General features: G+C 38.2%; 1 protein-coding gene and 1 non-coding gene across 5 annotated transcripts in view; both read left to right on the forward strand.

Moving 5' to 3' along the window:
* Positions 1 to 11,534, forward strand: part of BRMS1L (BRMS1 like transcriptional repressor) — a 35,579-nt gene extending 24,045 nt beyond the window's left edge. The window contains exons 6-13 of one of the 4 annotated variants that reach the window (XR_006293369.1): positions 343 to 426; positions 1,709 to 1,773; positions 2,490 to 2,529; positions 2,974 to 3,121; positions 7,279 to 7,476; positions 7,930 to 8,119; positions 8,337 to 8,408; positions 10,934 to 11,534. Coding sequence is in view for 2 of the 4 variants with exons in the window: in XM_043556010.1 (XP_043411945.1) it covers positions 343 to 426; positions 1,709 to 1,773; positions 2,490 to 2,529; positions 2,974 to 3,121; positions 4,699 to 4,816 (455 nt within the window). In the remaining 2 variants the exon portion in view is untranslated. Of the gene's footprint in view, positions 1 to 342; positions 427 to 1,708; positions 1,774 to 2,489; positions 2,530 to 2,973; positions 3,122 to 4,698; positions 6,307 to 7,278; positions 8,120 to 8,336; positions 8,409 to 10,933 lie in introns of those variants that run through there. The other 3 variants (XR_006293368.1, XM_043556011.1, XM_043556010.1) reach the window with 3 other exon arrangements.
* Positions 11,535 to 16,775: 5,241 nt separating this feature from the next.
* LOC122469715 lies at positions 16,776 to 16,878 on the forward strand. Its single transcript, XR_006293609.1, has one exon. It is a non-coding gene; the product is annotated as a U6 spliceosomal RNA (small nuclear RNA).
* Positions 16,879 to 24,576: the final 7,698 nt, after the last annotated feature.

Genomic DNA, 24,576 nt, shown 5'->3' on the forward strand with positions numbered 1-24,576 from the left:
GTTACTTTAGCTTTTCTAAATCAGTCTCCTTATCTGTAAAATTGAAATAATAGGACTACCTGTCTCAGAGATAGCTTTGAGGATTAGAGGAAGCAATGCATGTAATGTATATTTAACAAAGTACCTGACCTATGGTTCATCAGTTATTAGTCTTTAAGTGCCAAGTTTATTTTTTACTTTAATAAAGGCAGAGGAAATTTTATAAATATATAGCTGCTCAGGAAATTACATAGTCACATATATATACTATCAGTGAAATTTTGCTACCATGAAATTACATAGCCTTTTCCCCCACTTTGATCTCCAGAAATCAGCTAATACTCAATTTTATTTACTTGCCAGAGCTGTGGAATGATGAGCTTCAGTCAAGAAAAAAGAGGAAGGATCCTTTCAGTCCTGACAAAAAGAAGCCAGTTGTTGTTTCAGATATCCTTTTCTAAATTTGTTTTTGCCTTGGTGCATATGGTTTTGCATTGTGCATATCTTTGTAATTTTTATTAGTATACACTGACTTTATTTACATGATTCTGTAATAGGAAAAAGATGACTTATAAAACTGAATGAAGGTAGAAGGATATAGTTTAGGATTAAGAGGGGTAGGGAGGGAGTTTACTACTCTAAAGGGAGTAGAAGTTGAGCCATTAATATGGCTTTGTAGTTCGCAAAGGCTTTGATGTGAACTAGCTCTTTATAGCATGATTGTTTAATTCATATGTTTATTTTTTAACACTTTCAATGTTTCTGAAATTGGAGTGTCTTTAAAATTAAAAAAAGGGGCGCCTGGGTGGCGCAGTCGGTTAAGCATCCGACTTCAGCCAGGTCACGATCTCGCGGTCCGTGAGTTCGAGCCCCGCGTCGGGCTCTGGGCTGATGGCTCGGAGCCTGGAGCCTGTTTCCGAGTCTGTGTCTCCCTCTCTCTCTGCCCCTCCCCCGTTCATGCTCTGTCTCTCTCTGTCCCAAAAATAAAATAAAAACATTGAAAAAAAAAAAAACAGAACAAACTGAGGGTTGATGGGGGTGGGAGGGAGGGGAGGGTGGGTGATGGGTATTGAGGAGGGCACCTTTAGGGATGAGCACTGGGTGTTGTATGGAAACCAATTTGGCAATAAATTTCAAAAAAAAATATTCCCAAGATCCTAAAAAAAATTTAATGTTTATTTATTTTTGAGAGAGAGAGAGAAAGACCAAGCATGAGCAGGGGAGGGGCAGAGAGAGAGGAGACACAGAATCTGAAGCAGGCTCCAGGCTCTGAGGTCTTAGCACAGAGCCTGATGAGGGGCTCGAACTCACAGACTGTGAGATCATGACCTGAACTGAAGTCTGACACATAACCGACTGAGCCACCCAGGTGCCCCAGAATGTTTTTAAATTAAAATAATATATGCTTTCGATCTTGGTGTTCCCTGTGGTGCCCTCCCCTAACCCCACTACCTTTTCCCATTCCCACCTCAATACAGTGATTAGGTTGGTGGTATGTCTTACAATCAATGATATCAAAGAATTAAGAGAATATGGTTTATAGCATCTAAAATATTGGCATATATTTATCCTGGTACTAAGTTTTTTGGAGACATATTTGAAGTCAAAATTCAGCCTGCCAAAGGATTATGTCCAGAAATCACTGTTCTAATTCTCTGAAAAACGGAAGTTTGGAAATATAATTCAAAGTGTGAAATTCTTACAGCTAAATTGACCTTGACTTTTCCACGTCCATATATAGTTTATATGCTACAAGATCTTGATATTCTTGAAGACTGGACAACAATTAGGAAGGTATGATTAAAGAGCAATGGAATACAAGTATCTTCTTATAGTCTACTTTTTTAAGATTCTGTGGTTTTCCACTACTACATCAAAATATTACTGTTAATATGCTTTACTTTGCAACATTCTCTTACTGGCAGTTAATACTAATACAGGTAACAGTGGATTGCAAGAATATTTTGAGAGACATGTCAGCAATTTGATTGTATTTTTTCCTGTAATAATGTAATTAATAATTTATGTAAAAGTACAGAAAAGCATTTATTTAGATTGCCCCAAAATAATAAATAACCTTTTTGTGCCTAGTCCTTAGCCCAGTCCTGGCTCACTGAAGGCACTCAATAAATACCTGTTGAATGAATTCAAAGTGGGTATTTGAACTTTATTGTATGTCTTGTGTTCTGTCATTAAACATTCAAGAATTACAAAATTTTCTGTGCTTGTTTGAAGGTGGAGACTTACTTTTCTTAAAATTTTTCCGTTTTTAGAAACTTCTTAGTTGAGAGAGATCATTTTAGGTATTGATAACACCTCTAGGAGAAATGGTTGTTCTTTACATATACATATTCCTTATGGTCTTAGACATTAACAATTTATTAGAGCAGCTGAAGATTACATTTCACTGTTAGTCATTTGAGGTCCTGAGTAGTGTTGTATACATTAAATAGACCCCAAAATATACTTTCAGTCTATAAACTCAGTCAATGTCTTCTTTTTTTAATTAGGCAATGGCTACACTGGGTCCACACAGAGTGAAGACAGAACGTAAGTCATTTAACCTAAGTTCAGGGATCTCTTCTGTGGAGACTTGTTGGATCAGGGCCATTAAGTCATCCACATACTAAAGAGCTCTCCCCCCATCAGTGGTTTCATTTCATTAGTGAACACTACTCTTGGAATTATGATATCTTAAATCCTACTTAAAATTGACACTCATAATTGATAATGTAACTGCTTCCCCTTCTTCAGGCACTTGTCTAGTTCACCGGTGATTTATCGTCCATTGTACAGCTTCATTTTGTAGTTATATTAAAACTTAGTGAATTCTATAAAGAAATGTAAGAAATTAAATTCTCTTATTTCTATTAGATTTAGACTTAATATCTAAGAACTATTTTTAGTGTTTTTTTCACATATATGCATGGATTGGTGTTACTTCGTAATGTTCTGCACTTTTGTTCTTCTGACAATGTCTTATTAATGTAACAGTTTTTGAACTGATCCCTTTAGCGCCTGTGAAACTGGAAAAACATCTGCACAGTGCTAGATCTGAAGAAGGAAGATTATATTATGATGGTGAATGGTATATACGTGGACAAACAATATGTATTGATAAAAAAGATGAATGTCCTACAAGGTAAAAACTATCATTTCAGTGTTGCTCAGTATTAAAATTTACAATTGTTGTCAATAAATATTTGCCTCGTCCGTAGTGCATTCGTAATGCACCATTATTTGCCTATGGATCCTTCCTTTCTCTTGGCATAGGATTTATTTAGCATGTATGTACACCAGTGTTAATATTTATACACCAATGTCACATATTAAGTTCTTGAGCACAAGCATTAACACAAGAGGAAATGTTGGAATTATTTAGCCAGGTAAGTGGTCCTATCTGTTAGTTATTATAATAGATGAATTGTTAGGGTTTTAATATTATGATCTTAAATCAGACTGTTACAAGTTTTTGGTGGGCATATTAATCCTTAACTTTTTTTTTTGGGTGTTACAGTATTTTGGACACCAAGGATGTGTATCAGTTAGAGTAGGAAAGTAATGGAAAATCATGAAAATCTTAAGAGTAACAGTAATTACAATACAACTTGAAAACTAAAAGCTGCCTTTTAAAAAACTCAGTCTGGCTTAAGTAAGGTTTATATAATTATTTATATAGGCTTCTAAGTTGTTTTTTTTTTAAGACTTTATTTTTTTTAAATAATCTCTACAGCCAGTGTGGGGCTCAGTCCCACAACCCTGAGATCAAGAGTTACACACTCCACTGACTGAGCCAGCCGGGTGCCCCTATAGCCTTCTAAGTTTTATCTGGTTTATCTAAGTTTTGTCACTCATTTGGAAACTATTAATGCTAATTATTGTTTCTATTCCTTCAGTAGTTTAGGATTTAATTCTCAGAGTGGTAGCCTTCTACAGTAAGAAGGTGTCTTTTTCTAGCTATGAATGGTAAATGAAGTGTTTGTATTTAGTGAAGAATACTCATTTTCCAAATGTGGTTTTACTTGAATTGTAATTTCATCTTTAAAATTTTAGGATCCTAGGAGCATTGTGTATAGTAACTTTTCTCATAGAAGCCCACTGAGCTAATTACTAGGTTATATGTGATGCCCCTAGATTCTTTGCTTTATCTTACTACTTTTAAGACATTCTCTTTACTGCTTAGCATAAATGTGACTTAAAAAGAGATGAAATAGTATAAGAGGGTTAAACACAAATCTATTTTTAAAACTATTTCTACATACTAGATAAGTAGTGTCAAAAAAGAACCCATACAAGTACCATAGATGGTTTGATACTGGGAAATACTGGGAATTAGGGTTTGGTATTTGAAAGATTTCCTACAGCCAGGGCTGATCTGAACTGGAGGTGTAATACTATATATTTAGTGTTCTTAGTTCCACTGTGTTTTCTTGGGGTGGTGATGGGGGGCTAGGGATGTAGTAGGAATGATGTGCATTTAATAGTTCTAATAGTAAACATGACCAATTCTATCAAGGAAAGAAAAGGGATTGCTGAATGTGATGTTTTTGACAGCATGCCCTGCTGATAATGCAGCAGCATTGTGGTAAATGATAATTATATACCTGAATCTACTCTTACAGTCCAGCTATTTTGGTTTTATAACTAGTTACTCTAAAATGAGTGGAGGCGGCATATTGCGATTCATTCATTCCTTCCTTTTCTCCCCCCCTTTTTTAGTGCTGTAATTACAACAATTAACCATGATGAAGTTTGGTTTAAGAGGCCTGATGGAAGCAAATCTAAGCTTTACATTTCACAGCTACAGAAAGGAAAATATTCAATTAAACATTCATAATCATGATTTAAGTGTTATCTAAAGCTACCTTATTAGTGTTATCAAGTGTGATGTGCCATGGGAGTTAAAAATGTATTCAATAACTTAATATTCTCATCAAATCATGAGAGACTGTATTTGTAGGTAGTACTCTGAGTAGACCTCATATTGATATGTCAATGAGACAGTAATAAAAACTTAATCATGATCATTACATTTATTTGCCTTTTAGGTCCAATGACCAATAGGTGTATATGGTAGGGGTTTCTTACTAAACTTTTTTCTTTGTTTTTTAAAAATATTATGCAAATCTGTCTTATCTTTAGTGAACTGTGTTGCTAAGTGGCTATATTTGTCTGCAGTTTCTTTGATTTTCTGTATCTTTGTCACTCATTGTGTTTGTAAATAAGCCTCATAAAATGTTTCCTATAAATGGTTTGTACTAGTACATTAGTGTTAAATCAGAATTGAAATTTAAACATATATACGTGAGTATGTATATATGGCATCATCAGCTAATTTAGAACTGATGGCCTTACTTTACAATCTTGTTTTACCCAACATTAAGCTATTGGGTCTGAAAGCTAAAGGGAGCACTTTTGTAGATTAGCAGCTTTCCTTCTCCTCTTCCTTGATTGTATGGTGGTGACCTATTTTTACAAATTACACTTAATGTTAATTAGTAAAATTAGTGTCGAGTAATAACATGCTTCTACCTATATTTCTCGTGAACCTTTAGAGGGCAGGTGTTTGTGCCTGGTATTTATGATGTGGTATATAAGTGGTGAATAGTAACCGACAGTATTGTGGTGCTTGCTGTACATGTCTGATCTTTTGAAACAGATTTTTAGTAAGCATTTTCCAGAGGTAAAACTAGGTTCTTATCTTAATTTTATTCCTAGGGCAAAGTAGACAGGGATAATTTTCTTGAATCTATTCCCAAATTAATATTTTTATCTTTGGTGTTTCTACACTTTAAGGCCACTTGGTGCAATTTAGAAAGTATTGACCTCTCTTCCCTTAGCCACATTCAAAATTAGCTTCTAAAACCTCAGGAACAGTACAAAGAATTGAAGCCCTCAATATGGCAGCACAGTTGGCTGTAGTATATGTTAGGGTACAACCAAATCAAGTATTCCTGGTGGTCTTGTGCACTTTAATTTCTGTTACAATGAGACTGAAGAGGATGAGGAAGAGAGCTACTTATTAACACTTAGGGCAGGAATATCTGCATTATTCCGTTTGTTTTCTTACTATTTTACCTCTGCAAACATCTTCCTGTGCAGATCACTACTTCACAGTTGCCAAATGTTAAAATATTTGACTTCTGAAATTCGTTATCAGCAAAGTTATGTACTTTGTTCTGTTTCTAATTAACCTTAGCAAATGTACATAATGTCATAATCCAATAGTATTTGACAGTACTTATGTATACAATGTTTCATAAGCATTTTTAATAAGATTTGTATTTTTAAATTTAGTATATAATAAAAAGATGTGTTTGAGTGTCATTTGTAGTGTCTTGAATTATGGGTGCATAAGTTCTTTATGAGTTACAACCTGTCCACCTCTAAGAATGATTTGGGCCAATTTACATGAATAAATACAGAGAACTGTAGTGTTGAACTGATGTTTCTGCTTCCTTAAACCACAATTCAACCTCTGTTGGGGTATAGATATTCAAGATGGCCAAGTAATACTTATTTTAAAAATAATGCATATATGGGGCGCCTGGGTGGCTCAGTTGGTTAAGCATCCGACTTCAGCTCAGGTCATGATCTCATGGCTTGTGAGTTCAAGCTCCACATCAGGCTTTGTGCTCACAGATTGGAGCCTGGAGCCTGCTTTGAATTCTGTGTCTCCATCTGTCTCTGCCCCTTCCCTGCTCATGCTCATGCTCTGTCTCTCTCTCTCTCTCTCTCTCAGAAGTAAATAAACATTAAAAATTTTTTTAAAATGCATATATGTTATAGGTTAATAAACATGTACTGTATATGTTCTGAAATTCTAAATAGAAAATCATTATTTCAAAAACTATGATTTAGTGCATTTACTTTCAAAACATATACAGCCTAATACTGTATCATGTAACAACTGAAATATTGACATTGATTCAGGTAAGCGTATGTTCATCTGTAATTAAAGTACTATAAAATGTATTTTATTATTGGCAGTTTGCCATTAGAGTCTGGTCAAAAAGTCTAGGAGGATTTAGTTTAGGAGGATTATTAGAATCTGTGAAGTACAATTTATCAGTTGCTGCTGCCGTTATTGTTTATGATCAGCCTTTGTCTTAGGATCAACTTATGGGCCTTTCCTGCCACCGCTCCTAGTATTTCATGTTCAGCCCACCCCTTTCTGCCATTTGCCACTTAAAAAAAGTCCAACCATCACTAATCCAATGCATTATTAATAATGATTAACAAATATTAATAGCACACTCCTCTGATTGGTTGCCGGAGCACTGATACTTCTCATTGCAGCCTTCCTCATGTGAGAGTTGTTCGGATACACATATTACCTATTGCTACTCAGAACTCAGACACCACTCCAAGAACGTGTACACCTCACTGATAATTGTTCAAAAAGAAGAACAAGGATGTCAGCTGTTATTTCCAAGGTTTGGTTTGTGGACCGAATAAGTTCAGTACACTAAAACTGAACTAAAATGAATTTATAAGGTAAGAAAAGTGGATGCAGGATGAATATACTAGTTAGGATTTATGTAGTCTCATGCCAAATTGGAATATAAACTATTTTAATTGCTAAAGATTAGGAAATCTAAAATGTTTTTAAAAAGCACATGAAAGGTTAGAATGGGGTTAGAGAAAAACGTTATGTTCCTTACATTGTCTTTATGGATGAACTCAGGAATTGTGGCTGGTAGGTCAGGTGGGATTAACTGAGGCAGTTTCCCCCATTGGGTCACTGCGGCCCAGTCTTGCCCTTTACTTCACAGGCCCAGAAACTTGAACTTTATATGTCCTGTTATGAGCTGAATTGTGCCTCCCCCCTTCCACCCCCTCCACCAAATTCATATGCTGAAGCATTACCCCCCAGCACCTCAGAATGTGACTGTATTTGAAGATAGGGTCCTTTAGAGAGGTTGATCAGTTAAAATGAGATCATTTCAGGGTAGATCCTAATCCAATCTGACTGATGTCCTTACAAGAAGAGGAAATTTGGACATCAGACATGTGCACAGCGGGGAGACTCTGAGGATAGAGCAAGGTAACTCTCTGCCAGCCAAGGAGAGAGCCCTCAGAAGAAACCAAACCTGCCAACACCTTGATCCTGGACTTTAACATCCAGCACTGTGAGGAAGTAAGTTTGCGTTGTTTAAGCCACCCAAGTCTACGGTATCTTGTTACGGCAGCCCTGGCAAACTGATACATGCCCCAACGTGACAGCTTTCTGGGTAAGTCAGGCTGACTGACCCACAGTGGATCGAAGGGGCAGCCAAGTGTCAATTTAATCATTTAAATTGGGAAGTATAAATGAGAAGGAGACCTGACTCCTCAAGTCAATTCTTTCCTTCTAGGAAAATCTGTGTAAAGCCACCTTGTGATCAGAAGATTTGTTTTGGTGAAACTTCAGAGTCTCCGGTTTCCTGGTGAGGCTGCCCCATTTCTGGTATTGTGCTGGATATATTGCTATCATCTTACTTTTGACTTTTTTTTTTTCCTGGTGCCCTGCTGACCAAGATCTCTCCTCTGTTAATGGGCCCTGCAGGTCTTGCCCACTTTCCCCCTCTAAGTTCTTTCTGTACCATAGGCTTTCCCAGAGTAGACCCTGACACATGGGCAGCCAGTGATAGTATTTAATTTTTAATACTTGCTATGTATCAGGAACTATGTTTAATGTATAAACAGAGCATTGTTATTTAATTTTTTCATGTTTAAAACAAAATGAACATAATGTAAGAATTCTAATATGTTTACTCTTTATCCTATATTATTAGAAATTTCTGCTCGTGAGGTTTTTCACAAGTTATGAGAGGCAATATACTGTGGCAGAACTTGTATTTGGAGTGCTCCAAAACAGTTGCTTTTATCTCAAGTTGCTAATCATTTTGAGAACTGTGTGTTTATCTTTCTCCTTCCCTTGCCACCCACACACCCACTCATCTACCCATGCATCTATCTATCCATCACTAGAAAGCAACTTGTAAGTCTAAAATTTCTTTGCTCCCAAACTTGAAGCTAATGTATTGTCTTCAAAGACACATTTTATATTCAGGTAAGGTCAAGGGAAAAAGTTATGTAATAACAGTCTTTGGAGTTTACTTTTCCTTGTCGTATCCATTTTTCTGTGTCTAATGTGGGTCTGAGGTGGGTGGCTTTGCCAGCACACTAGTCCAGAAGCAGGCCACATGGGCGATTTCATTTCTACCGGAGCAGATTACAATTTATGTCAAACTGCTTAGAAAACCAGATCCTTCAGCTGAGGCTAAATGACATCTGCTTATATTAGAGGGATGTGAAAAGAAATATCCTATTTCATTTATTATTGAAAGAATTTGAAAATGGCATTTTTTTTAACATTTATTTTTGAGACAGAGAGCATGAACAGGGGAGGGTCAGAGAAAGAGGGAGACACAGAATCTGAAACAGGCTCCAAGCTCTGAGCGGTCAGCATAGAGCCCAACGCAGGGCTCGAACCCACGGACCGCGAGATCATGACCTGAGCTGAAGTTGGACGCTTAACCGACTGAGCCACCCAGGCGCCCCGAAAATGGCATTGTTAATGGCAGAATCAGTAAAGTGCTTTCACTCACTTGACGATAAGTTTATGATTTTAGTACATTGTGTTTAAATACATCCATGGGCAATTGTACTTATTCAGGAAAACTGATTAAAAAAAAAAGACTTCAGGCACTGTTTAAATTACTCACGGACTGTGGAAGTTTTTCATTTTCATTAACACTCCACAGTGTTAATCTATATTTTATACTTTATATATGTATTTATAACAACAGTATCCACTACACAGGGTCAGCTTGGCCTGGGTCTTTGCTATACACCCATGTGAGTTGCACCCTCTCATGCCCAAGGGTTCTTGTGTTCTTTGTCTCACTTCATCACAGCCACAGAGTGGCCTTGTTTGATGTGGGTGCTTTACAAGATTGTTTCTATTCAACAGGAGAACGCCGAGGCCCAGCAGCGAGGGCCAGGCAGTTCCTGGTTCCCTCCTTCTCACGTGTGCATTTGCGACTCTACCAATATCTTTAGTTTTTATTCCTTGAATTTGTGGTGAAATTACAAAAGTTCATTATCCTTTTTAAGATGAAAGTCAACAGAATATGAGCCCTAGTGTTTGTGATAAATGTTGCAAGGGTCAGAAACCAACTTCAGAAAAATAGACAAAGGGGAATTTATTAGAAGACTCATGTAACACGAGGAAGATCGGGGTTCAGATGGGCTGTGGGCCGGCTGGAAGCAGGAAGTTAAATGCCAAGAAATTACGCATCTTCCGTGTTTTTGGCTCTCTGTCATCTTTCTCCACAGCTCAGGAAACTTAATTGCCTGTCATTCTCAAACTTTGTTTCCTTCCCGGTCAGTATCAATGTGAGAGGGAGACTGATTCTTTTTCCACCGTTGCAGCTTGAGAGATCCCAGCGAAGGGTTCTAATTGGGGCAGCCTGAGTTATATGCCCGCCGAAACAACTGTGACCAAGACTGGCAGAGCCTGAGAGAAACAGGTGCTCCTGTGGGAGACACATGGTTGGGGGAAAAGTCTTTCTTGGAAAAAGTGGAACTGCAGTGCTCTGCAGATAAAAGAATTGAGGTGCAGCAGGGAGTGTAAAACAAAACCAAAAACAAACAGTTCTGGGTTCTAGAAATATAACATTTGCTATCGAGAAAAGGGCAGGAAGCAAGGAGACCAGTTGGGCCATCACAATCATCCTTGTAAATATACTAAAGGCTTGAATTAGGGTAGCATCAGTGGCACAGGAGAAAAGGGTGATTTTAGAAAATGTTTCCGAGTTAAAATCTATGAGGGGTCGAAATATATAAATAGCCCTTACGTAGGATTTATCATGTCACAGGCACTGTTTTAAGCTCATGGCATATATTAATTCACTGGATTTTCCTCACAACCCTATGAAACATCAGGTGTCATTATTTTCATTTTCAGATGAGGACGTTGTGAGGCACACAAAGGTTAAGAAATTGCCCGTGGTCACACAGCTGGTAAGTGGCAAGTTCGCAGTTAGTCTTGCCCTGAAGGCCATGAGTTTAATCACATACCCCAGCATCCCTAAGGTCTGAATTTGGGTGGATCATTGCATGAATCAAGGGTGGGAACACAAGAGGAGTACAGCTGGGACTGGGGGAGGGATGCAAAGAAGAGATAATATTTGTGTTTCTTTTTTATGTGTTAAGTTCAAAAGGTGTGACGGCCAGATGGAAATGCCCAGCAGGTAACAATATATAACTTGGGTGAGGGCAGAGATTTAGATGTGGGACTGTGAGAGCACAAGTGGTAGCTAAAGTCAATGAAGCGAGCAAAAACTTCTAAAAGGGCTTGAAAGGACGGCTTACACAGTGTGAAGGAAAACCAACAATAAAAGAGAAGGGAGAAGAATGACGATGAAAATTAATTATCACCAGAATCTGTGTTTCTGGTGATAAAGAGAAATAGGCACCCTTGTATACTGTTAGTGGGAGTGTAAATTGGTACAATTTATTTGCAGGAAAATGTAGCAATACCTAATAAACTATAAAATCCCCCACCAGTTGACTAAGCAGTTTTACTTGAAATTTGTGCTACAAGTATACTCTTTCCCAGGGTCAAAACTATATGTCCAAAAGGATTCACCTCAGCCTTGTTTGATAAGAGAGAAGAAAGAAGGAAGGAAGGGAGAAAATCTAACTGTTCAGCAGTTCCATACGGTGGAATTGCACATGGTTGTTTCCGTAACATGAATACCCTGCAGTCATTAAACAGGATGAAGGAGATCTGTGGGGGCTGATCTGGAATGATCACCACGACATATTATATCAAAAAAGAAAACGAGAAGTGCAGCAGCATACACACACCGTTCCTTTACTGTAAATAATAGGTCCTGCTGTGCCCTAGTTTATTCACTTGGCAGGAACAGAACCAATAGAGGGCCAGAATCTCAGAGAATCTTTTAAAGCTCAAAATGGAGGTAGAAAAAAGGGAAAGTCCAGAGAACCAGGTGAGGGAACAGGAGGCATGTTGCAGGCAGAGTGGCCGGAATGGCAGTGTCTCCTCGGGTCTCCCCCTGCCTTGGCACTCCTGCTCAGAGAGCGGCCTTGGGCCATGACTGGTGCCAAGAGCTCCCTCAAGAGCTCCCTCGGGCTTGGGCCGTGACTGGGAGCAGAGAGGAGAGCTCCCCCTCCTACATGCCTGACGACCCCTGAGTTGGGTTTCTGACCCTTGTAACATTTATCACAAACACTAGGGCTTCATATTCTGTTGATTTTCATCTTAAAAAGGATAATGAACTTTTGTAATTTCACCACAAATTCAAGGAATAAAAACTAAAGATATTGGTAGAGTCGCAAATGCACACGTGAGAAGGAGGAAACCAGGAACTGCCTGGCCCTCGCTGCTGGGCCTCGGCGTTCTCCTGTTGAATAGAAACAATCTCATAAAGCACCCACATCAAACAAGGCCACTCTGTGGCTGTGATGAAGTGAGACAAAGAACACAAGACCTTCTCCCTCTCATAATCTTGTTTAACTATAGATAGAAACAAGGCCAGTCTGCAGACAACAAAAATACTAAACCTGCCCCCTACTGCTAATATGACCAACTGCTGCTGCTTTATCAATTACATCTTTGGCCTTGTTTCATACCTCCTGTCTTATAAATAAGATTAATTAAGATACACAATCATAGAATTGCCCCCACTTCCTGACACTTCTTTGAACCCTACCAAAAACTTATATGATACAATTCTCTAAGTCCTTTTTTTTTTTTTTCCAATGTTTATTTATTTTTTTGGGACAGAGAGAGACAGAGCATGAATGGGGGAGGGGCAGAGAGAGAGGGAGACACAGAATCGGAAACAGGCTCCAGGCTCTGAGCCATCAGCCCAGAGCCCGACGCGGGGCTCGAACTCACGGACTGCGAGATCGTGACCTGGCTGAAGTCGGACGCTTAACCGACTGTGCCACCCAGGCGCCCCACTAAGTCCTTTTTTTAAAGTTTATTTTGAGAGGTGGGGGGGGGGGGAGGGCACAGAGCAAGGGAGAGAGACAGAATCCCAAGCAGGCTCCCTGCTGTCATCACAGAGCCCAACATGGGTTTGAACTCCCGATTCCTGACATCATGACCTGAGCGGAAACCAGAGTCAGATGCTTAACTGACTGAACCACCCAGGCGCCCCTGTAAGTCCTTTTTTTTAACACCTTCTTTCTCAGACACCCACAGTTCCCTCTGATATGTGTTCTCTCTCACTGCAATGAGCAAGAGGCCCACCTTGTTCAGTTACAGGTATGTTCCTGGTGGTCTTTAGCTAGAGGGCTAAAGACATGGAACATTTAAGACAGTTTTTTTTGTTGTTGTTGAAGGGTTTTTCATTAGATTTAACCTAAAGATCCTTAAGTATATTTTGGATAGTCTTCTGGGAGCTCCCAGTGTGTAATTATAGTTGTAATGACTGGTAAAACAAACTGTAGGCTTTGATTTTCAATTACATGTTATAGAAGAATCATAAAAGACAAGACAAAATGAAAGCACGAGTCATGAAAGACATTTGTACTGCAATATAAGTTAGAGAGCGCTCTGCTTTCAAAACCAGAAAATAATGTTAATATTTCTACTGCGTTAACCAGGGACTCCTAAAAATGTAAAAGCTGTAATACTAATGCATTTTGATTAAAACCTGAAGGTGGCAGTAAATTCCTAGAAAACTTAGGAACTTAGTTTAGAATTTGTATTTTTTCTTCTAATTATTCAAAATTGCATAGTGAGACTGCAGTTGCATTTAATTCTGCTGTGTACTAATTAAGGGATCTTCAGGAAGAAGATGAAGATCTAAACAAGGATTATATTGTTATTACTGTTTACTGACTGAAAAGAAGTCACCATGTAAAAGGCTTAGGAACATTGCAACGGATTATATGCTTTAGAGTTACTATAGAAACAAAGTATGTAATTAAACAAAAGGAAACATCAGAACTTTAATACAAGCCAAAGTGCTCTGAAAGGATGTGGCATTAAACAGTTTATATTTGCCTATGAAATTTATAACCTTGTTGGTAACCTTTTGCCCCACACTTTCCCAATTTTATCCTCAACATTCTTAAAATAGAATTTTGTACAGTTGTGTTTTTACTCACTGATCTACTTAAATCAATAGACTCTCTAGACTTATTAATCAGGAATGGCCTAACTAATAATTTAATATAGAGGATTTGTAAATGGCAAATTAATGTTCATATTGAGAAATAAATTACTTTATTGATCTTTTGTGTAAAGATCTAGAACTAGATTGTTTCATAGTTTCTTCTCTTGAGGATAAATACGGTCTCCGGTGCATTGAGTTATATCCAAAGTTATAGTGAGGTTTTAGTGACCTCAGTACATAGATAGGCACAAGATTTGAAAATGAGGAACTATGGGGGCGCCTGGGTGGCGCAGTTGGTTAAGCGTCCGACTTCAGCCAGGTCACGATCTCGCGGTCCGTGAGTTCGAGCCCCGCGTCGGGCTCTGGGCTGATGGCTCAGAGCCTGGAGCCTGTTTCCAATTCTGTGTCTCCCTCTCTCTCTGCCCCTCCCCCGTTTATGCTCTGGCTCTCTCTGTCCCCAAAATAAATAAACGTTGAAAAAAAAATTAAAAAAAAAAAAAAAAGAAAATGAGGAACTATAAAATTTTTATAATCTTTCTAGGAAAAAGTTAGGCAAGTACCGTGTATATCATTGTGTAAATACACACAAAAAAGTAGTTAATTTTGTCGAGCAAGATATTTGGTGTTTGATGTTGGTATTTTAAATATCTTCTATGACTATGCTAATATATGAATAACTATCAGTTTAGAAAGTACTAAAATGAATGATTTAAATTTTCAAGATGTTATTTCATTCTTCCATATAATTTCATTTAACTTTAATTTAAGGCTGTACTATAGTAATAAACTCTTAATTTTGATAAATGCAAATTTAATTTTCATAAATCCAAGAATTTGTCTTTATTCTTCCTTATGATAATCTCTCTTAGGCAGTTAGAAATTTTACATAAAGACTGAGAGAGGATAGTTATGAGTTTATTTGTTTTGACCAGGGAAAAATATGAAGTTGGAAGCACCAACACAGCATATACTTATTTCAGAAATACTACACCTGTTCATAATAAAAATGTCCAAAACAGTGTAACAGTTATTCCCAACAATTATATATGCTGATTAATCAAGCACTATTCTCAACAATTATAAATGACTAGTCCATTTCATCTTCAAATATCCTTTAGATTTGTTTGTAATACTTGAAAACTTGTAGTAAAAACAAAACAGAACAAAATTGTAGATTCTGTATGAGTTAGAGCTATTTTAACTTATGATGCTTTCATTCAGTTTTTTTAGTTGTAGAATATAGTAGTAAATATAAATAACTATAAATAAATCCCTGTGTGTGATCACCATCTTAAAAATACGTACCAATGAAGTCTGCATTATTTTGTAATTGTTGACTAGTGGTGGTTAATACTGGCTGCCAGCAGAGGGCGCTTTGAGGTTTATCTGTTAGAATTCCAGCAGGAGCCTAGACTATTTGTCTTCAAACTGTTTTCCTAAGAGTGAAGACATTTCTAACATTTCTTTAGTCTCGTATGATTTACTGTCTAATTTTACAACCCCATAGATCATGTGGCAAGGGATGAGAAGGCTAGCTAAAAAATCCAGCAGCAGTTCCCTGCTGACTGCATGAGCAGATGTGTAAGAGAATGTCCTGTGGTGTGAAATTTGAGGGAGGCAGGAAACTCCCTGGCTTTTTTCTCCCAGCCCCCTTTCAGACTCCATCACCACTGTCAGTAGTTCTCCCCTAGAGATCTGTATGGAGCCCAGAAATAAAAGGTAGTTGTTGTTTTTTTTGTTTTTTTGTTTTTTTAATTTTTTTTTTCAACGTTTATTTATTTTGGGGACAGAGAGAGACAGAGCATGAACAGGGGAGGGGCAGAGAGAGAGGGAGACACAGAATCGGAAACAGGCTCCAGGCTCTGAGCCATCAGCCCAGAGCCTGACGCGGGGCTCGAACTCACGGACCGCGAGATCATGACCTGGCTGAAGTTGGACGCTTAACCGACTGCGCCACCCAGGCGCCCCAAGGCACTGTATTATTGAGCCCCACACAAAAACAAATAAAGAGAGAACTCTGTGATGTTAGAGAAGGTTTCCCGTAACTTGCTTAGTGTAGGTGGCCAGAAAAACCATTTTTTTAAATTTTTTTTTTTTTAACGTTTATTTTTGAGACAAAGAGAGACAGAGCATGAATGGGGGAGGGTCAGAGAGAGAGAGGGAGACACAGAATCTGAAACAGGCTCCAGGCTCTGAGCTGTCAGCCCAGAGCCCGACGCGGGGCTTGAACTCACGAACTGCGAGATCATGACCTGAGCCGAAGTCAGACGCTTAACCGACTGAGCCACCCAGGCGCCCCCAGAAAAACCATTTTTATGTAAAAATAACTAAGGGGTGCCTCGGTGATTCAGTTGGTTAAGCACCAACTTCAGCTCAGATCATGATCTTACAGCTTATGAGTTCGAGCTCCACATTGGGGCTGTGCTGACAGCTCAGAGCCTGGAGCCTGCTTCGGATTCTGTGTCTCTTTCTCTACCCTGCTCCTGCTCTGTCTCTCTCTCTCAAAAATGAATAAACAAAATAAATTAAATAACTACAAAGTATTAAGGCCAATTCCCATACAAAGTTATTATAATAAAAAGAGAAAGAGAAGTATACTACTGTTCCTATGCCAGAAAGACATGCCCACAATACAGATCAGAACTGTCATCTATTGTGCTTGCTTTGGCAGCATATGTACTAAAATTGGAATGATACAGATATTAGCATGGTCCCTGCTCAAGGATGGCACGCACGTTTGCAAGCATTCCATATTTAAACACAAAAATCCTGTGATCTACTATTTCAAAATGACAAAAGATATTAAAATGTTACAAGACCTGAGAAAACAAAACACAGTAGTAGTCCGCCCCTATTCATGGTTTCGCTGTCTGTGGTTTCTGTTATCTGTGGTCATGAAGCAGATGATCCTCCTTCCGGCATATCATCAGAGATCAGTAGTCTCCTCACACTGTGTCACAGCACCTACATCATCCCCTCACTTCATCTCATCATGTAGGCATTTCGTCATCTCACATCATCATCATCATTGTCATAAGAGTGAGTACAGTCCGCTATTTTGAGAGAGAGACCACATTCACACAACTTTAATTACAGTAGATTATTATAATTGTTCTCTTTTATTATTGCTGTTAATCTCTTGTGACTAATTTATAGACTTTATCATAGGTATGTGTGTATAGGAAAAAATATAGTATATGTAGGGTTTGGTACTATCTTTGGTTCCAGGCATCCACTGGGCACCTTGGAACAGATTCCCCACAGATAAGGGGTATCTACTATATATCATAATTAGAAAAACTCAGAAATGAGGTGACAACTCAGCAAGGAATAAACAATAAAAGAAAAATTCATTTCAAAAGTGAAGACTGAATTAGAAGGAACACAAGACTGAACAAACCCAGTACATATTGCCTTGGAAGAAACAGAAGGTGAAGGAGGAAAATTAAAAAACAACAACAACAAAAATCAGTGCAGTATGAGATTGAAGGGAGTCAAGAGGAAGGAACAAATATTGAGGATGGACAAAGAAGATTAGTTACATGAATTATGGCATCCTTGAAGAAGAAAGCCAAAGTAAAGGAACAGAATACTAAATACTATAATTAAGAAAATTTTCCTGAAAAAAAAAACAAAACAAACATTTGAATTTCACACTGAAAGCATAACTGAGAATATTGAATCAGAAGGACCAGCGACAAGACATAGTCTAGTAAAATCACTGAACCTAAAGGAAAAGGGACAAATTGGGGCATATCTAGGAAAAAAGAGCAGGTGAATTATAAGGAAAAGAAAATTAGGTTACCATTGTCAACAAGCAAGAACGCAGGGACGATTATTCCAGTGAACCCTGCCTAAGGAATCTACAAGAGAATGAGCTTCACACATTTGAAGTGACCAGAAAGACATCAAAATAAGGACTGACGAGGATTAAATATATGGTTAACTGTGTAACTAAGATGAAAGGGTAAGAGTACAAGGAGGTTATTTAAGAAATAACAAATTTCAAATTAAAAACCCTTGTTTTTCAACCTATGCCTGTAACTTCAGTGTGAGATGCTATTTTTTGCAAAGTCCAACCAGTTTTTTTAAATTTGTCTCACCAACAATTGTGTCTCAGAAATCAGACCTGAATAAATGCATGCATGATTCCTATCTGATTCAGCAAAGAAGTCACTCATATCACTGATGAATGAGATTCCTTTTAACGTGAATGTTGGTTGCTATTTTTGTTTCTGTTAATGAGTAGCACAAATGTGAAACAATGAAGATGTGTAAGAGAAGTGCACTCATTTGTCAATGATGCAAGTCTTTGATGAATTGGGTAATAGTGTTCAAATATCTTCTCATTTTTGGGGTGCCATTCAAAATGGCTACAGACACAATGTCCTTTATTTTATCTATCTATCTATCTATCTATCTATCTATCTATCTATCTATCTATCTATTTTTAGAGAGAGAGTGCTTGGAGGAGACAGGGACAAAGGGAGAGAGAGGAAGAATCCCAAGCAGGCTCCACACTCAGCACGGAGCCCAACACGGGGCTGGATCCCACAACTCTGGGACCATGACCGAAATCAAGAGTCAGATGCTCAACCGACTGAGCCACCCAGATGCCCCCACGATACCCTTTTTAAAGTTTAATTTTCATTATTAAAATTTTCTCCACTTTTTAAAGTCTACACAATCATGAAAAACAACAAATCAATGGGCTCCTGGGTGGCTCAGTCTATTGAGCATCCAAGTCTTGATTTCAGCTCAGGTCAGGATCTCACAGTTTATGAGATCGAGCCCCACATTGTCACTGTCAGCACACAACCTGCTTGGGATTCTCTCTCTCCTTCTCACTCTACCCCTCCCCTGCTCACACACACTCTCTCTCTCTCAAAATAAATAGATAAACATTAAGCAACAACAACAACAACAACAAATCAAGTCCTAATTTGTGTCATTTACCAATTTCTGTGGTGTGACTATTCTGATTCACATCACGTCTACCAGTGTGATGTCACTGAATGCAGAGCTGAGAAGAGTCATGTACCACTCACCATTACACAGTAATATAGTGTTTTCATCATGCAGATATAATAAATTTAAATAATCTGAAAAGCATAGCTAGTCACATGTAGCAAAATAATTAGGAACTGATGAGTTTTGAGTATTTTCTACCTTTGCTTTTAATATACTTAGTTGTAAGTTTATATAATTTAGTTTTAACAATGGATGTGTTTAAAAACCAGGTGGCAAAGTTTCTGAATATTTAACAATTCGCTATCCTGAGCTGGTGTGAGCTGGCTCAGCACACCACTGAGTAAGAGAGATAGAAAATGTAGTATGTAATGGTCTGACAAAGTAAACGGAGTACAACTATCTTAAGAACAGAAGAGCGTATGAATTTTTTTAATGTTTTCGGTAACCATATTGGTAATAATATTAGTATTATTATTCTGAGACTGCTGTGTGTGTAGTAGGAGACAAAATGAATAATTATGGGATATATTAATTTTATCATCCTCTACATTCTTGAGAATCAGAATTCTCATATGGAAGAAAGGACATACAGAGATAATAGAAAAGAAGTTCCATAAAAGCTTGAGTTGGAACTGGAACTCTCAATCTGGATGCAACAATATTTTACATAGATTTCTTAGTTCTGTCTGACGAACAGGCCTAGAAACACTGATCAGTCCAGAAACAGTGAGCATCCTTCGTGCCCAGACTGTGGCACAATCTACTATTCTTATTACAATTTCCATTAAAAGAAACTTGAGTTCTTAGAGAAATGGTAAAATCTAGGACTGGGCAAGAAATGAACAAAACAAACCTAGAATATCCTACATTACCAGATAGAAAGAATCAAATACTACTAGCATCATGTCAATGATTCAGGAACCAGTTTTAAAGGGCTACTCATGGTCCAAAATGGGACAATTTGAGCTCAATAATGACAATAATTACAATGGATTGATACCCATCAAAATGTTTAAATTGCAAAGTTCATGATTGTGTGTGGGGGGGTATGTGGGTGTGTGCGTGTGTGCGTGTGTGTGACCTTTGGAGAATGATAAAGAAACAATTCATTATTTTTAAAACTGGTAGATTAAGGGAAGGAATCCAACAATTATCCTGCCTTTCCTATATGAATTGCAGCACTTGCTGATAGGAGTTGATGAGGGTAAGTGTGTTATTATAAGGTAATCCAACAAATAAAATGATACAATTTGCATATCACCATTAGGCTATTTCTTTTTTTTCTTAATTTTTTTAAAATTTATTTTTAATTTTTTAAAAAATTTACATCCAAATTAGTTAGCTTATAGTGCAACAGTGATTCAGGAGCAGATTCCTTAATGCCCCTTACCCATTTAGCCCACCCCCCCTCCCACAACCCCTCCAGTAACCCTCTGTTTGTTCTCCATATTTATGAGTCTCTTCTGTTTTGTTCCCCTCCCTGTTTTTATATTATTTTTGTTTCCCTTCCCTTACGTTCATCTGTTTTGTCTCTTAAAGCCCTCATATGAATGAAGTCATATGATGTTTGTCTTTCTCTGACTGACTAATTTCACTTAGCACAATACCCTCAGGTCCATCCACATAGTTGCAAATGGCAAGATTTCATTCTTTTTGATTGCAGAGTAATCCTCCATATTAAATATATACCACATCTTCTTCATCCATTCATCCATCGATGGATATTTGGGCTCTTTCCATACTTTGGCTATTGTTGATAGTGCTGCTATTAACATTGGGGTGCTTGTGTCCCTTTGAAACAGCACACCTGTATCCCTTGGATAAATACCTAGTGTGCAATTGCTGATTTGTAGGGTAGTTCTATTTTTGGTTTTCTGAGGAACCTCCATACTGTTTTCCAGAGTGGCTGCACCAACTTGCATTCCCACCAACAATGCAAAAGAGATCCTCTTTCTCTGCATTCTATTGTTGTCTGAGTTGTTAATGTTAGCCATTCTGAGGGGTGTAAGGTGGTATCTCATTATGGTTTTGATTTGTATTTCCCTGATGATGAGTGATGTTGAGCATTTTTTCATGTATCGGTTGGCCATCCGGATGTCTTCTTTGGAGAAGTGTCTCTTCATGTCTTTTGCCCATATCATCACTGGATTATTTGTGTTTTGGGTGTTGAGTTTGAGAAGTTCTTTATAGATTTTGGATACTAACCCTTTATCTGATATGTCGTTTGCAAATATCTTCTCCCATTCCGTAAGTTGCCTTTTAGTTTTGCTGATTGTTTCCTTGGCTGTGCAGAAGGTTTTTATTTTGATGAGGTCCCAATAGTTCATTTTTGCTTTTGTTTCCCTTGCCTCCAGAGACGTGTTGAGTAAGAAGGTGCTGTGGCTGAGGTCAAAGAGGTTTTTGTCTTCTTTCTCCTCGGGAATTTTGATGGCTACCTGTCTTACATTGAGGTCTTTCATCCATTTTGAGTTTATTTCTGTGTATGGTGTAAGAAAGTGGTCCAGGTTCATTCTTCTGCACGTCGCTGTCCAGTTTTCCCAGCACTACTTGCTGAAGAGACTGTCTTTATTCCATTGGATATTCTTTCCTGCTTTGTCAAAGATTAGTTGGCCATACGTTTGAGGGTCCATTTCCGGGTTCTCTATTCTGTTCCATTGATCTGAGTGTCTGTTCTTGTGCCAGTACCGTACTGTCTTGATGATTACAGCTTTGTAGTACAGCTTGAAGTCCAGGATTGTGATGCCTCCTGCTTTGGTTTTCTTTTTCAAGATTGCTTTGGCTATTCGGGGTCTTTTCTGGTTCCATACAAATTTTAGGATTGTTTGTGCTAGCTCTGTGAAGAATGCTGGTGTTATTTTTATAAGGATTGCATTGAATATGTAGATTGCTTTGGGTGCTATCGACATTTTAACAGTAGTTGTTCTTCCTATCCAGGAGCATGAAATCTTTTTCCATTTTTTTGTGTCTTCTTCAATTTCTTTCATAAGCTTTCTATAGTTTTCAGTATATAGATTTTTCACCTCTTTGGTGAGATTTATTCCTAGGTATTTTATGGTTTTGGTGTAATTGTAAATGGGATCGATTCCTAGATTTCTCTCTCTGTTGCTTCATTGTTGGTGTATAGGAATGCAACCGATTTCTGTGCATTGATTTTATATCCTGTCACTTTGCTGAATTCATGGATCAGGTCTAGCAGTTTTTTGGGGGAATCTTGAGGGTTTTCCATTTACAGTATCATGTCATCTGCAAAGAGTGAAAGTTTGACCTCCTGGCCGATTTGGATTCTTTTTGTCTTTGTGTTGTCTGATTGCAGAGGCTAAGACTTCCAATACTATGTTGAATAACAGTGGCGAGAGTGGAGAGCCCTGTCTTGTTCCTGACCTTAGGGGGAAAGCTCTCAGTTTTTCCCCATTGAGGATGGTATTAGCATTGGGTCGTTCATATATGGCTTTTATGATCTTGAGGTATGATCCTTCTGTCCCTACTTTCTGGAGGGTTTTTGTCAAGAAAGGATGCTGTATTTTGTCAAATGCTTTTCTGCATCTATTGAGACGATCATGTGGTTCTTGTCCTTTCTTTTATTGATGTGACGAATCATGTTAATTGTTTTGGGGATATTGAGCCCACCCTGCATCCCAGGTATAAATCCCACTTGGTCGTGGTGACTATTTTTTTTATATGTATTGTTGGATCCGGTTGGCTAATATCTTGTTGAGGATTTTTGCATCGATGTTCTTCAGGGAAATTGGTCTATGGTTCTCCTTTTTAGTGGGGTCTCTGTCTGGTTTTGGAATTAAGGTGTTGCTGGCTTCCTAGAAAGAGTTTGGAAGTTTTCCTTCCATTTCTTTTTTTGTGGAACAGCTTCAAGAAAATAGGTGCTAACTCTCCTTTAAATATTCGGTAGAATTCCCCTGGAAAGCCATCTGGCCCTGGACTCCTGTTTTGTTTGTTTTTTTTTTTAATTTTTTTTTTCAACATTTATTTATTTTTGGGACAGAGAGAGACAGAGCATGAACGGGGGAGGGGCAGAGAGAGAGGGAGACACAGAATTGGAAACAAGCTCCAGGCTCTGAGCCATCAGCCCAGAACCTGACGCGGGGCTCAAACTCACGGACCGCGAGATCGTGACCTGGCTGAAGTCGGATGCTTAACCGACTGCGCCACCCAGGTGCCCCTGGACTCCTGTTTTTTGGGAGATTTTGATTACCAATTTGATTTCCTTACTGGTTATGGGTCTGTTCAAATTTTCTATTTCTTCCTGTTTCAGTTTTGGTAGTGTATATGTTTCTACGAATTTGTCCATTTCTTCCAGATTGCCCATTTCATTGGCGTATAATTGCTCATAATATTCTCTTATTATTGTTTGTAGTTCTGCTGTGTTGGTTGTGATCTCTCCTCTTTCATTCTTGGTTTTATTGATTTGGTCCTTTCCTTTTTCTTTTTACTCAAACTGGCTAGTGGTTTATCAATTTTGTTAATTCTTTCAAAAAAGCAGTTTCTGGTTTCATTGATCTGTTCTACTGTTTTTTTTTGTTTTTTGTGGGGTTTTTTTTGGTTTTGATAGCATTGATTTATGCTCCAGTCTTTATTATTTCCTGTCTTCTGCTGGTTTTGGGTTTGATTTGCTGTTCTTTTTCTTTTTTTTTAATCTTTTTTTTTCAACGTTTATTTATTTTTGGGACAGAGAGAGACAGAGCATGAACGGGGGAGGGGCAGAGAGAGAGGGAGACACAGAATCGGAAACGGGCTCCAGGCTCTGAGCCATCAGCCCAGAGCCCGACGCGGGGCTCGAACTCACGGACCACGAGATCGTGACCTGGCTGAAGTCGGACGCTTAACCGACTGTGCCACCCAGGCGCCCCTGCTGTTCTTTTTCTAGCTCTTTAAGGTGTAAGGTTAGGTTGTATATCTGAGACCTTTCTTCCTTCTTAGGAAGGCCTGGATTGCGCTATACTTTCCTCTTATGACCGTCTTTGCTGTGTCCCAGAGGTTTTGGGCTGTGGGGTTATCATTTTCATTGGCTTCCATGTACTTTTTAATTTCCTTTTTAAGTTCTTGGTTATCCCATTCATTCTTTAGTAGGATGTTCTTTAGTCTCCAAGTATTTGTTATCTTTCCAAATTTTTTGTTGTGGTTGATTTCGAGTTTCATAGTGTTGTAGTCTGAAAATATGCATGGTACAATCTCAGTCTTTTTGTACTTGCTGAGGGTTGATTTGTCTCCCAGTATGTGATCTATCCTGGAGGATGTTCCATGTGCACTGGAGAAGAATGTATACTCTGCTGCTTTAGGATGGAATGTTCTGAATATACCTGTTAAGTCCATCTGGTCCAGTGTGTCATTCAAAGCCATCGTTTCCTTGTTGATTTTCTGATGAAATGATCTGTCTGTTGCTGTAGGTGGGGTGTTGAAGTCCCCTATTATGGTATTACTATCAGTGAGTTTCTTTATGTTTGTGATTAATTGACTTATATATTTGGGTGCT

This window comes from Prionailurus bengalensis, chromosome B3 (genome assembly GCF_016509475.1).
Source record: "Prionailurus bengalensis isolate Pbe53 chromosome B3, Fcat_Pben_1.1_paternal_pri, whole genome shotgun sequence".
Lineage (NCBI taxonomy): Eukaryota > Metazoa > Chordata > Mammalia > Carnivora > Felidae > Prionailurus > Prionailurus bengalensis.